The sequence below is a fragment of the Nelusetta ayraudi genome, unplaced genomic scaffold (genome assembly GCF_046127955.1).
Source record: "Nelusetta ayraudi isolate G7.1 ecotype Tasmania unplaced genomic scaffold, CSIRO-AGI_Nayr_v1 ptg000019l, whole genome shotgun sequence".
In the NCBI taxonomy this organism is placed as follows: Eukaryota; Metazoa; Chordata; class Actinopteri; order Tetraodontiformes; family Monacanthidae; genus Nelusetta; species Nelusetta ayraudi.
Window position 1 is genome coordinate 7,077,654 of NW_027466069.1, and position 12,919 is coordinate 7,090,572.

The window sequence follows — 12,919 nt, forward strand, 5'->3', positions numbered from 1 at the left end:
GTTATAAACAAGGTGACAGAAAAGAAAAGCGTAAGGAAAACGGGATGAGCGCCGCTAATATTTAACATTTTTTGTCGTTTTAATAGAAAAACACAATAGAACATACAAAGTAAAAGGCAGTCAAAAATGCATTTCTAACTGTAATATAATAAGACTGTAAAGAGGATAAAATTTCAGAGGTCACCAGAGTGACATGTTGTGCGGTCGGGGTTAGCGGGGGTCACAGGCAGAAGCGGTTGGAGAAGTTTGGTGACTGCGGCAGAGTGAGTGGAATCTCGCTCTTCTTCAGCGCCACAGCTTTGTAGTGTCTGATAGGTTGAGCCTTGTGAACCTGCAGGAAATTGACAACAAAAAAAAAAGGTCAGTGACGGCCGGCACATCTAGTTTTCTCTGATCACCACAAGGGGGAACGCTCGCATGGCTGAGCGCAGACCACTCGCCTGCTCCTGCCGCATCCTGGTGATCTCCTCCTTCTCCTGCTGCTCCTCCCGCCGCCGCTCCTCCTCCTTCAACATGGCCAGCTCTGCCTCCCGCTCGCAGGCCAGCCGCTCCAGCTCCTGCCGCTCTCGGGCACGGCGCTCCGTCGACAGCTCGAAGGCCTCGGGGACTGCAGGTGACAGCAAATCGTAACACACGCAGAGTTAAAGGTTGAAGGTGGAATCCACCGTAAAGGCAGAAAACCTCCAAAGATACAAGGAGTATTGACGGCAGGTTCCTGAACCAAGAACCAGAAGGTCTAGCTGGTCGTCTTACCAACGGGGATACGGTTCTCCTTCTTGGGCTGGAACGGTTCCTTGCTGGTGACCGTGCTGGGCCGGGCTTTGAAGTGGAGCGCCTCGTCGTGCTGCTTCTGCTCCTCCTTCACCTGCAGAGGCACAGGAGACACATCTGCATGTAAGACTTTGGGAAGACGTTTCCTCAGCGTGGAGAACGTCGGAGAACCCAGGAGACGGTGACGCGGCAGCGCACCATCTGCTCCATGCGGCTGCTCTTCACAGCTCCCCGCTGGTCCGCCAGCAGCCTGAAGGGCTCCGGCTTGGTGGGCCCCAGCTTCTTCCTCTCGGGCAGGACCACCGTGTCGAAGTCCGGCAGCGGCTGGGCCTTAAACTGCGGCACCTGTTCAGAGGAAAGAAAAACACCGGTGAGCTTCCAACGTCGCGTCCGCCACAGACTCCAGACTCTGAAGCCCCGCCTACCTCCTCGTTTCTCAGCTCCGCCAGCCTCTTCTCCTTCAACGCCCGCCTCTCACGCTCCCGCTCCTCAAAGGAGAAGGGACAGGCCTCCATGTGGTGGTGCTCTGGCAGGCGGGGCTGGAAGGGCAGGCCGAAGTGGGGCACCGGGGGGGCCCTGATGGGGGAGGGCGGCTTCACCTGAAAGGAGAAACGAGGAGAACGTCGGTCCAGAAGGAATCTGAACGCAGAAGGTACAGGAGGAAGTCTAGTGCAGTGAATCAACTGGCGCTTCAGTGGATTTCGAGATTAAAAACAGGGTCTAGGAGTACAGATGGTGGCGCCGTGTGAAGGGCCGAACCAGCATCCTCACCTCCTCCACCCGAGGCTCCCTGTGGACCCTCTTCTTGAGGGCAAACGCTGGAGACTCTGGTACGGTTGGCAGCAGGACCTTCTTGTTGGGCAGCCCCTGAGGATGGATAGAGAGAAAAAGAGAACCAGACCTTCAGAACCAAGTCAGACGTGGACCTGAAACGCCGAGCAGCGGCGGTCCTAAACTCACCACCACCCCATCCAGGATCTTCTTGGGCAGTGGCTGGGCCTTGAACTTGTGCTCCTCCTCCTGCGGAGCCTTGCCGGCCTGCCGCTCCTGGAGCCTCTTTTCCACCTGCAGCTGGAAGCCTTCGGGCACCGTCGGCTCCTTGGTTGCGGGCTTCTTAAGGTCCTCGGCACCGTCCAGGATCTTCCTGTTGAGCTCCAGCGCCTTAAATTTGAACCTGATGGGGCAAATGAAACATTGGGAAAAAAATTCCGAAGTGGCTCCAATGCAGGAAAATAAAAAAAAATAAAAGTATAGGTCAAAGCAGTGATAAGGCCTCCTCACTTGTGCAGCTTTTCCACCTCCTCGGCCTCCAGTGCAGCGCTGCTCTTCACGGTGGGGGGGCGGCTCCTCTGCTTGGTCATCAGGTGGGGGGTGTGCGGCTGCGTGAGCTTGCTGTGGTCGCCTTTCACCGGTGACGGACCTAAGGAAGGGTCATGAGAGGTCACGCGACTGAAACAGGACGCCCTTGTTGCAGTGACAGGGGCGGAGCGAGCCCCACCTCTCTCCTGACTCATGCGGCTGCGCAGGTGGTAGCGCTCTGGCGTTCTCTTCTCGAACTGCTGGATCCTCTGGGCCATGGGCACGTAGGCGGGCTCCTCCTCAGTCGCCGTCTTCCTCTTGTTGCCCGTCGACAGGTTGAAGGGTTTGGGCACCGTGGCACCGCGAAGCGCTCTGGCCTGAGGCAGAAAGCAGGGGGAGCTGCTGAGCCTTGACGTCACAATTGCCATGGGGCGGCGGTCAGGAGGTCAAACACTCACGGGTGAAGCAGGTTTACGGAGCTGAGAGACAAAGTCGACGTCCCTCTGGGCGGCGCCAGAGGCGGTGGCAGCCGCCTTGGATCGAGTGGTGGTGGAGAAGTTGAACTCTTCGGGGATGGTCGCCGACAGAACCATCTTTTTTGGAGGCGGGTCTAAGAGAGGGGGGGGAAAAAAAAAATAGAGGTGAGGGTGGTTTGAACTATAATGGACCAGGACCCTCTGGAGAACACCAGTGGACTCACTGCCAGCCAGAGCGGCCTTGAAGCTGGCCTCGTTCCTCCTGCGGTGCAGAGCCACCTCCTTCTGCAGGCTCCTGATGCGCTCCAGCTCCTGCTGCTCGGAGCTGTTGGGTCTGTTTAAACGCAACGGAGAAGAGAGAGAGAAAAAAAAATCAGCGTCTACATCTCATGTTGGAAGTCCTGATCGCCGCCAACCAAAGACTCACTCTGCGTTTTCTGTTGCAGCTGCTGCCACCGCTGCTGCTGTTGCCGCCTTCGCTGCTCTCGCGGCTGCCTGGGTTTTGGAGCTCTTCGGGCTTCTCCTGACGCTGCGTCTGGGAGGCGGCCGGGCCACCGGGCTCCTGAGAGTCAACCACGGATAAAGGAGAGCGAGTGAGTTTGCAGACGAAGCGGCGGCGACAGAAGATGTGAAGGTAGGGGTTTTGCATACTTGCGGTGCTTCTTTGGTGGGGGCGCGGCGGCGGCGCTGGTCGACTCTTTACGTTTGGAGATCCTGGTGGTCAGAGAGGGAAGTCACGCATACGCACAAATAGGGTTTGGGTTATTTCGGACAAAAATAAAATCCAGATCTTTCTTCTCTGAAAACTTAATTTTCGATTTTTTGGTGAAACTACAAATTTACATTTTACATCTACATTTTTTTAAGAGAAAAACAGCAAACACATTTTCCTATTGGGAATGAAGTGCAACTGAAAGAAACTGTAAATCCTCCTTTGGTTCAGTAAAGTGACAACATTAACAGTCTTCTTGACCAAACAAAGATGAATCCCTTAAACTTAATGAGTGAAAGTCTATTTTTCATCTATATAACATTGATACAACCCGCATAAAATTGATTGTCAGGTAAATTAAATATGCCACTTCACCGACACCAACACTACCACTCACCTGGGTGGCTGCTGGGCTGGGGGCCGGTTCGTGGCGGCCCTCTGGGGCCTTGCGCCAGCCCGGGCAGGAGAACTGCTGCCCCACGATGTGACGATGTTGGCGGGCGTAGCCGCGGAGGGGTTGCTGGGCCCCGGTTCCGCAGGGTCGGACTTGACCTGTGGGTTCACAACGGCCCTGGGCAGGTTGGCGGTGTCGCCCCGGGTCAGAGGTCGCGACGACCTCCGGGGCGTCTTGAGGCTGCTCTGTGCCGTCACACACTGGTCTGCAGAAAAACAGGATTGCCATTGTCACGCCGGAAAGCAATTACCATCAATTTCACAATTGAAAGAACTAAACTAACTGACATTCAGGGACACAGAACAAACAAAGAGGTAGTTGAGAAGCAATATGAAGTTTAGAGTGGCCGCTGTCAGCAGGCAGGAGTTCAAAACAGTAAATCAGATTAAAGATGGTGTGTGTGTGTGTGTGTGTGTGTGAGAGAGAGAGAGCGAGGGTTGGGGGTGGGGGGGAAGTGGGCTTGCTGTGGTTTTCACAATACAAAAGAAGCACTAACACCAAATGTAAAACATGGAGTGGGTGAAAGTCACTCACCAAACCAATTGTCGTCTATTTCCGAACCCTTCATCTCGTTCAGGTCCATCACCTCCGTCGGGGCGTCAAACTCGTACAACTGAGCAGCGTCTTTACACTCTTGCTCGGCCATCATGTCCGTCGCTCCGCTCGACAACCTGAGCAAAAACACGAGCACACAAACAAACCCAACCCAACACGACAGACGGTTATTAGATAGATTAGACCTGAAAGCAAAGGGAAGCCCGGGGTCGGTGACATGGGAAAAACAGACGAGACGACACTCGTCCTAAAAGTGTTGTGACGGCGCTGCAGCTGGCTGGATGCTCCATCCATACAGCTAGCTTCTCGCGCCATCAACACTGCTTCCGCGTTAACGAACACTTAAGCAAAACAAGACGGGTGATGCCGCATTAGGTGAACAAATTAAGATAGTACCTTTCCGTGAAGTTCGGTGTCTTGCTAAAAAATAAAATCGTGTTTTAAAAAAGTAGTTCCAGACGGGACGCTCGCGCTCGGGCTTGCCCCTGGATCACTCGGTGCGGAATGCAGAGGAACCGTTAGCGCTTAAATTGTTTGCCTGCGTTTTGAACCAGCCAATAGGGCGCAACCGACCAGAGCTCGCGACTTATTGGCCGGTTTGGATCACATGATAACACTACATACTGGCTGGGCTCGTTCGAGGCGTCTCATGAGTGTCTGTAGTACCATGACTGCCTGGCTGTGTGTGTTCTTGTTGTTGTGTGTAATGTTTCGGTGTTAATATTGTGCTGCGTTTTTAAATAAAAATAAATAAATAAATAAATGAATACGGTGGAGGAGACAAAAAAAAGTGTGTGTGTGTGTGTGTGTGTGTGTGTGTGTGTCACGGATGACAGTTTCTCTATGAACAATTAAGTAGGGACAGCTGTGTTCTCCCTGTAAGCCCCTCTTGCACAGGTGGGCCAAATCAGGACGGATGCGATAAAGAGGGAGGAAGAAGCACCGCGATAGCGTTGGTCGGTGGACGCGACGTCTGTCTAGTCAGCGCCGGTTTCTCTCGTTGGTCGCCGGTTGAACTTGTGGCCACGCCACGCCCCGACGCGTGGGTTCTGGGATGGGCTATAAGGACGGAGTGATGCATCGTTTGTTTTTAAAGACTTATTGTTTTTTTGGGGGGGTTATCTCTTGAATTGTTTTATTTTTATTATTCCAATAATTCAAACTGTGTCGCTATTTTAGGCAATTATTTACTGTCGTTTTAAACTTTATTTATTTATTTATTTATTTATTTATTTGCTAATTGGGGAAGAGGGACTCCATGCCATAATTGTGCATGCGACTGCATTTATTTATTTATTTTTTATTAATAATTAATTAATATTTAATAAAAAAAAATTACTATTTTGTAATGTTTGTTTTCTGTGTAGGGTGAGTTATGATTGTTTATTGACAATACAGTGATTTTATGTTTGTGGGTTTATACTATCTCTATACAGGCAGCCGATTCCATTTATTGGAGTCTCCCTCCTTTCCATATATTGCCCTGGAGATCTTGAATCTCTTTTAGCTCAGTATCTGATCTTATTGTTGTTGCAAATAAAGCGTGAAGAACCAATTCTGTCGTGTGGTCTATTGGGGATTGAAAGTAAACTGTGTACCGCGACATGTGTGTTAGGGGGCGTTACTTTGAAAGTTTGAGACCGAAAAACTGGTCAGAGCGGTATGCAGTCGCCTGTTGACAACGAATGCATACCTTCGTAATCGCATCAGCAGATGGGTGAACTCTCTTCGAAACTCGTGCATTGAGCCTTTTGAGAGAAGTAAAATAAATGTGTGGCCTTCTGATGTTTCAGCGTCCCCCTTTATAACTGCTTTATCACTGCAGCACAGTGTGCTGATTACCCATTGACATCTACGTTGACATTTTATATATTGCGTTTTACTTTCTGTAATTGTATTTTTTTTTATTATTATTATTGTTGTTATATCTGACCCTTTTCTTTGCGAATGGAAATAACAAGTCTTCAAAGTTATGCATTTATTTTTAAAATATTTGTTGCGGATATGTTTACGCTCTTTTTATATCAAGGCGTCAAAGTTGTCATAAATATGTTGGTTACTTGTAGACTCTGGTTAATAACAATTATCTTTTAAAACATCACTGACATCACTGCGTAGCGTAAATCGAGAAAAACGCGATCATAGGTCGTTTTCATGAATGTATTCCACTGATTGGCTTTCATCAAAGTCTATCACAAAGCAACTGCCTCTGATTGGCTGAAAGTACAGCGAGAGGGTGAGTGCAATCTTCGTGGCACTGTCGGCAAGAGGTGGGACTCGCAGGTCCGACAGGAAAACTAAAGAAAAGGCGAGTATATTTTGCTAACTAAACGCTGAATTGACGCTCCAAGTTCTTATCACTATCGAAATTCGCTTATATTTCAAGGTAGCTGTCAGAGTCGGTAAATATATCGTCGTGTCTGTTTTTTCCCCTGTTCTTCGAAGCGCTTCGAAAAACCCAACAAAGTTAGCCGGCTAACAGTTAGCCCCCTCGGAAGGAATGGAAACTGCTGCTCGCTGAAAGTTGGGCGATACCGAGCAGGCGTTTTTTTCGGTGATCGACCCCAGACAAATATATACGTGTGGTGATCGACTTAATGTCACGACTCAATGTATTCCTGCTTGCTCGAAGCAAAAGTATTTACACAGTGGCAGGTTTTTATTCGGGGGGAAAGAGCAGCTAATCGGCGTTGACGGCGTTGAGGAAGTGAAGTTGTAGAGGAACGTCAAGCGAATGTTGAAGTGGTGACCCGTTCATACCGGCGGTATTACAGTTATTTTAAACATCTACATGCATATTATTCGCGTTGTCTGATAAGTGAAGCTGAGGGAAGCCGTGGTAAAATACCAAGAAGCTGAGGGAACCCATGGCTGTTTTTCAATCTATTTTACTGCACACGAGCTGTTATTCTTGTATCAATACATTCATAAACGGAACAGGAAAACGAAATCGGGTCTGTCGTCTTTCGGGAACATACGTCGTGTGAGTTAACAGGTCGTTAAGTTGTCCGGATGCAAAGTCACCACTGTTGATTGTAGACGAGATTAAAACAAAACAAAACAAACAAAAACATTCGGTCGTTTCGTTTCGATCGTTATTTAAAGCTGAATGCTACGTCGTGAAAATCCCATTAATTAATTTCAAGGTTAAAAATGACTTGATTGAGATTTTCTGGCTTACGCAGGAAGGTAAGTTGAGCACTGTGTCCTGTTAAACTGGCTTCAAACAGACTGCAGGCTGCATGACAGGAAGTTTCTGTTGACGCCTCTCGTCAATCGCCCCGGGAGTGGCGGAGTCTACCGCTATTTATATGCCAAGACGTGAAACATATCTTTCATTTTCACATTTGGACAAAAAGAAAAATATAGTATTTAGATTCATTGTGATACTTTGCTGTAATAAGGGAAATTGCAGGAATCTTATCAACATTTGTGACATACAGCTGGTTTGCAGTGTTTTTGAACCTCTTGAACCGGGAAAATTGCAACAGACATGTGCAGAAAGCTTTGTCGTAACCAGACTTTGCTTTGGCAGGTTAACTGAAATTATTTGCTTACATTTTTTTTTCTACAAAGCTGTTGAGGGAAAAGATCTATGTGAATATAATTTCACGTGGCCTGAATTTTGTAGTTGTGATAATAATTATAAGTGGTTTTTGCCTTTTACATTTTTGCATTTACAGTTCCAACAGTTTGCCTCATTGAAAACAACACGTCTGTTGGTTTTCTTTTTCCTTCTTTTTTTTGTTGCTTGTTTATTTATAAACAATTATTCAATGCGTCTCGTTCTACAGGCCCTAAAATGGAATGTTTTCCATTTCATGAATGCTTTTGCACCATTAGTCGCTACTAAGCTGCCAGCACCTGTGGGAATTCTGCACTTCCTAGGGGCGTCTCGGCTAACACCGCGGAAACGCTTTGACGGAAAGGATTGAGTGCTTTCTAAACTGTCATTTACTTTTTTTCCCCCCCTTGAAACTGGTAACCATCCTGGTAACTATGAAGGAGCAACTTATAAAAAGTGGCAAAATAATATACGTGACAAACGCACTACTTCAACGTCTGCCTCAACCTGGCCAGCAGATGGGGCTCTTCGGGTCACAGGCAATAGTTTTGGGAAAACCGAGTTGTTTCGCGCTTCAATTTTAACGAGTCACTCCCGCAAATTTTCAACGCCTCACTTGTCACAACCAGTCAGGGGTCGAGTCAACGCAAATTAAACCCTACTCCAGCAACAATAAATACTTCCTGTTTGAGGCAGCTCGCAGCGCTGACTCATCGCCTCGCCAAGGTCTTCCCCAAATTTTGGTTATTTTTGCCGACTTGCGCGTTTGTGTCTGTCGCGGCTCCAGATGGCGGCTATCAGGAAGAAGCTGGTGATCGTGGGCGACGGCGCCTGTGGGAAGACCTGCCTCCTCATCGTGTTCAGCAAAGACCAGTTCCCCGAGGTGTACGTTCCCACCGTGTTTGAGAACTACGTGGCCGACATCGAGGTGGACGGCAGACAGGTGGGCAGAGTTGCATGTTTGGATGCTTCTTTTTTTTTGGGTTCTCTTTTTTTTTTTCCTCCAGGTTTATATATACGCATAGTGTACAAAAAAGAGTCAATATACAAGCAATCGGTCAAAGGAACTCCTCATTCCCCCAAAGCATCTCGTGAGAGAGTAAAAACCTTTTGGCGATGTTTGAGGGGTTTTTCTAAGTGTAGGTGTTTCCATTACCAGTTTTTTATTTCAATATTTAGGTTTAGTGCAATTCTAGGGGGAATGAAAACACAGCTAGAGATCCACACATTTGACAAGTGAAACACCAACCCCTCTACTTTTTGGTGACCTGCGTCCTCCTTGACTTACCTGGGCGGTCACAATATTATACATGTAAAGCACCCACAGTATCTGACAGATCAGATTGGATGCTTTTGATCACTGCTGTACTCTCTCTCACTTTTGTAGCCTTGCACTCATTCTTTTTTTGCACTACTCTGAAGTAGTTTTAGACTTTTTTTTTTTTTACTCTCCGGTACCTGCATGCTATCCTTACACTACGCTGCTCAGTAGCAAAATTTCAGTGCTCTGAACGTGGCGCACATATTGTGGCATTGACAATGAACCTTGTTGCTGTTTCATTTACCGGTATATTTTTTTGTTTGTTTTCATTTTCTTTTGTGTGTTTTGGTTTTGTGTCCTTTTTATTTCTCTTTCCTTTCTTACATGTTCGAAATAAAAATAAATAAATAAATAAAATCAAGCTGCCTTGAATGTGTTGGTGACGGAGATCCATCACATTATCTGTGTGCACCTCAAAGGTTCAACTGCTTTTCTCAATCATTTATTTCCCTGTGTGTATGTGTGTGTCGTGCAGGTGGAGCTGGCCCTGTGGGACACAGCGGGACAGGAGGACTACGACCGGCTGAGACCTCTCTCTTATCCCGACACGGACGTCATCCTCATGTGTTTCTCCATCGACAGCCCCGACAGTCTGGGTGAGACTCCCTGTCTTGAGGCTCCCTGTCTGCTTTTCCTCGTCGCTCGCCCGTCGTCTGCCGTGCCCGTCGCGCTCATCATGCGTTTTTTCCCCGCAGAGAACATCCCGGAGAAGTGGACCCCCGAAGTGAAGCACTTCTGTCCCAACGTTCCCATCATCCTGGTGGGGAACAAGAAGGACCTGAGGAACGACGAGCACACCCGCCGGGAGCTCGTCAAGATGAAGCAGGTGGGCGGAGCTCCTCTAGGTGGCAGCGGGCTTCTTTTTTTACACCACCGCATCTCCAGAAAGCAGTGGGGAGTTTTTTTTTTTTTTTTTTTTTTGTCTTAGCCCTCTGTTCACAGCCTAGTGCTAAAACTGGAGCTTTGTTGTTGGCCCTCTTTAAGAAGCAGATAGGAACAGGGTGATCACATTTTTCAGTTACCTGGGATCAGTTTTGTGCCTTTTGTGACATCCCAAAGGGGTCATTTCCAGGACAGTAGCTGTGTTTCCATGGCTCCTATAATTGCGCAAAACCTAGTGACCGGGGAAACCTGGTAATGGAAACGCCTAAACTTCGAAAAAAAAACAAAAAACTCTCAAATATGGCTAAAAGGTCTCATGAGGTGGTTTCCATATAGAACACTTTTTTCACATTTATGCATCACCGGATGTATGGGGGTCATGCGACCAGTTCACTTGAAGTGAAAATGGCGCGTTATGTTTGGACGGAGGAGGAGACTGAATATTTTTTACAAGTAAGCAAACAAACAAATGTAAACAAACAAAAACAAACACAATTATCGTAAAATTTCGGCCTGTGAGACTTACGAAAATTACGGCTTATGCGTTTCACACCATTCAATGAAAACATCTGCAAATCGCAATTGTACTTGGACGAAATTTAAGAAATCTCATTTTTATTTTGCGAAAAACTAATAAAAACACAGCTAGCGTCGCTTAGCGCGCAGTCTGTGAAAAGTGAAACCTGCAGAAGAAGTAAATGGATGGACTTTCCTTATTCTTTCTGCGTGGTCCGCCACGTGCGCGTGCACGAGGTTCCTGCTCTGCCCACTGAACGCGGCTAAACCAAAGTGTGTTGCTGCCTTACAGGAGCCGGTGAAGTCGGAAGAGGCCAGGGACATGGCCAACAAGATCTACGCCTACGGCTACCTGGAGTGTTCGGCCAAGACCAAGGACGGAGTCAGGGAGGTGTTTGAGATGGCCACCAGGGCGGCGCTGCAGGCCAAGAAACGCAAGAGGAACGGCTGCACTCTGCTTTAGGCTGTGCAGCAGCCGGGGTGGGTGGGGCTGAAACCTGCATCCGCTCTCCTGTTCTCAGAGACGGTCGCGGGCGAAACATAAGAGGGGGTGACACCGGGCCAGAGGGACAAAGGGAGGCAGGCAGGCAGGGAGGAAATCGGCGGAGGGTTCAAACATAAGAATTAATTTAAAAATTAAAGAGATTCTGGGTTTTTTTTTGTTGTTTATTTTGGAGGAGCTGATAATGGTTCCAGGATGAGAAAATGCAAGGAAGCTTCCTCCTGGCTTCCCTCTGGTGTGTGTCGGTCTCTGAGTCCCAGGTATCTTATTTTGGGGGAGGGGGGAGGGGCATTGAACCCACAGATGTGTGCCTGCTTCACTAACAGCCGGACGCCTTCCACGGCCGCCGCCACTGCTTTCTCTCAGTTCATCTTTGGTTTCTCCCTGCCGCTGCGTTCGCTCACTTCCTCCCTCACTCACAGACCTTGTTTTGTTTTTGTTTTTTATCTCCTTCTTTTAGTTTTTTTTTTCTTATTCTTTATTTCCCAGAGATTTGCGAACATACTCGAAGTGCTTTTATAGTCTGAGAGCTGTGTGTGTGTTGGGACTGCAGCGGACCGTCAGACACACTGTAAGTAACACAGTTTGGTCTCAACAACAGGAGATCACCCTGAGGACCAAACCATGACCTTAAAAAGCAGGGTTCTTATTGGAGACAGGCCGTCAGTTCTTACTGCCTCTGTTCTTTTTAACCTCTTTCTTTATACGTTAATCAGAACTCTCAACGCTTTCTGCAGCTGCTCCACATCAGTTCCGTACAACGTGCCTTCCTACTTCACTCATCACGCATTTACTGTGCCAGTTAGAAGAAAAGCTTTGTGCGTTTTTGTTTTATTATTATTATTTTTTTTTTTTTTTTTTACATTTTTGACTCTACATGTCGAGCTGCTGCAAGGCTGCTTAAGAATTTGCCGTATTCCCCTTTTAAGCTCAACCCTGAAGTCTCACTTGCAGGATCAACGTTAAAAATACCAGGTATTGAGGCTTCGCCTCCAGACGGTTACCGGTGTGGAAAAACTTATGTAGTAAAAACGATTATGTAATTAAAAACGATTACATTATCTCCTCACAATGTGTTATTTAAAAACTAGCAGATTGTTCACTCTGTGAATGTTCGCCGTGAGGATTATATTTCCACCATAGGGGGCGCCGTTAATAACAGTCACGTAGCTTTTTCTGTCACCACCAAAGATTATATATTTTTAAGCCTCGTAATCAAACCATCGGCTAAAATTCGTAAATAGAGACATTATCTGATGAATGTCAGGTCACGTGACGCCGGTCATGTGATGGACAGTGTTTTGACGGCAGACATTGCCAACGCACGTCATACGGAACTGATGCACGACGGAAACTGTAGCGTGTTTTTTTTGTTTGTTTGTTTTGTTTTATTGTCGTTATTTTTAACCCGGCCGTTTTTATTTTTGGCCCTATTGTCAGTGACACGCCTCCACTGTTTCAATAGCAACTGCTTCAAGTTGCACCAGTTTCCAGGGTTGTTGTTGTTTTCAGGTGTCACGCCTTCCTTTTCCTGCTCTGTACTGTACGTTATGGTAACTTTTGTGATATGCTACTGGCTTACTTTGTACTTTTTGCACACATCTAAATCCAGAATAGATCAGCGTGGCGAACACCTCGGAAGGAGAGAGAGAGAGAGAGAGAGAGAGCGAGGCCGTGTAGACGCTACAGAGGCTCCCCAGGTGTTTTGCGAGAGGAAGGTTCTTTTGTATACAAATGTGTTACTCACATTTCTCCGGTCAACTTTTATAATGTATTCTGAGAAAAAAAAGGAAATAAAATGTAACCGATAGTGACCAAAGACAGACATGTTGTCCCTTCTTTGCACATTCTTGAGTTTTATTCTTG

General features: G+C 47.4%; 2 protein-coding genes across 4 annotated transcripts; one reads left to right on the forward strand and one right to left on the reverse strand.

Annotated features, from left to right (window-relative positions):
• Positions 1-55: 55 nt before the first annotated feature.
• On the reverse strand, positions 56-4,821 carry tpx2 (TPX2 microtubule nucleation factor). Its single transcript, XM_076026713.1, has 15 exons — positions 4,664-4,821; positions 4,247-4,383; positions 3,656-3,917; positions 3,198-3,260; positions 2,771-2,880; positions 2,529-2,680; positions 2,270-2,447; positions 2,053-2,191; positions 1,732-1,945; positions 1,543-1,638; positions 1,197-1,370; positions 970-1,116; positions 754-865; positions 441-607; positions 56-331 (listed from the first exon to the last, which is right to left on the reverse strand). The coding sequence occupies exons 2-15, from the start codon at positions 4,359-4,361 to the stop codon at positions 221-223; spliced, it is 2,040 nt and encodes a 679-aa protein (XP_075882828.1). The 5' UTR covers positions 4,362-4,383; positions 4,664-4,821; the 3' UTR covers positions 56-220.
• A 497-nt stretch (positions 4,822-5,318) lies between these two features.
• Positions 5,319-12,876, forward strand: LOC142888433 (rho-related GTP-binding protein RhoA-D-like). Of its 3 annotated transcripts, none has more exons than XM_076026710.1 (5): positions 5,319-5,339; positions 8,620-8,775; positions 9,629-9,749; positions 9,849-9,979; positions 10,844-12,876. In XM_076026710.1, the coding sequence occupies exons 1-5, from the start codon at positions 5,322-5,324 to the stop codon at positions 11,012-11,014; spliced, it is 597 nt and encodes a 198-aa protein (XP_075882825.1). In that variant the 5' UTR covers positions 5,319-5,321; the 3' UTR covers positions 11,015-12,876. The 3 variants fall into 3 exon arrangements, with proteins under 3 accessions (XP_075882825.1, XP_075882827.1, XP_075882826.1); XM_076026712.1 differs by lacking the exon at positions 5,319-5,339 and adding an exon at positions 6,504-6,575; XM_076026711.1 differs by lacking the exon at positions 5,319-5,339 and adding an exon at positions 6,645-6,669.
• Positions 12,877-12,919: the final 43 nt, after the last annotated feature.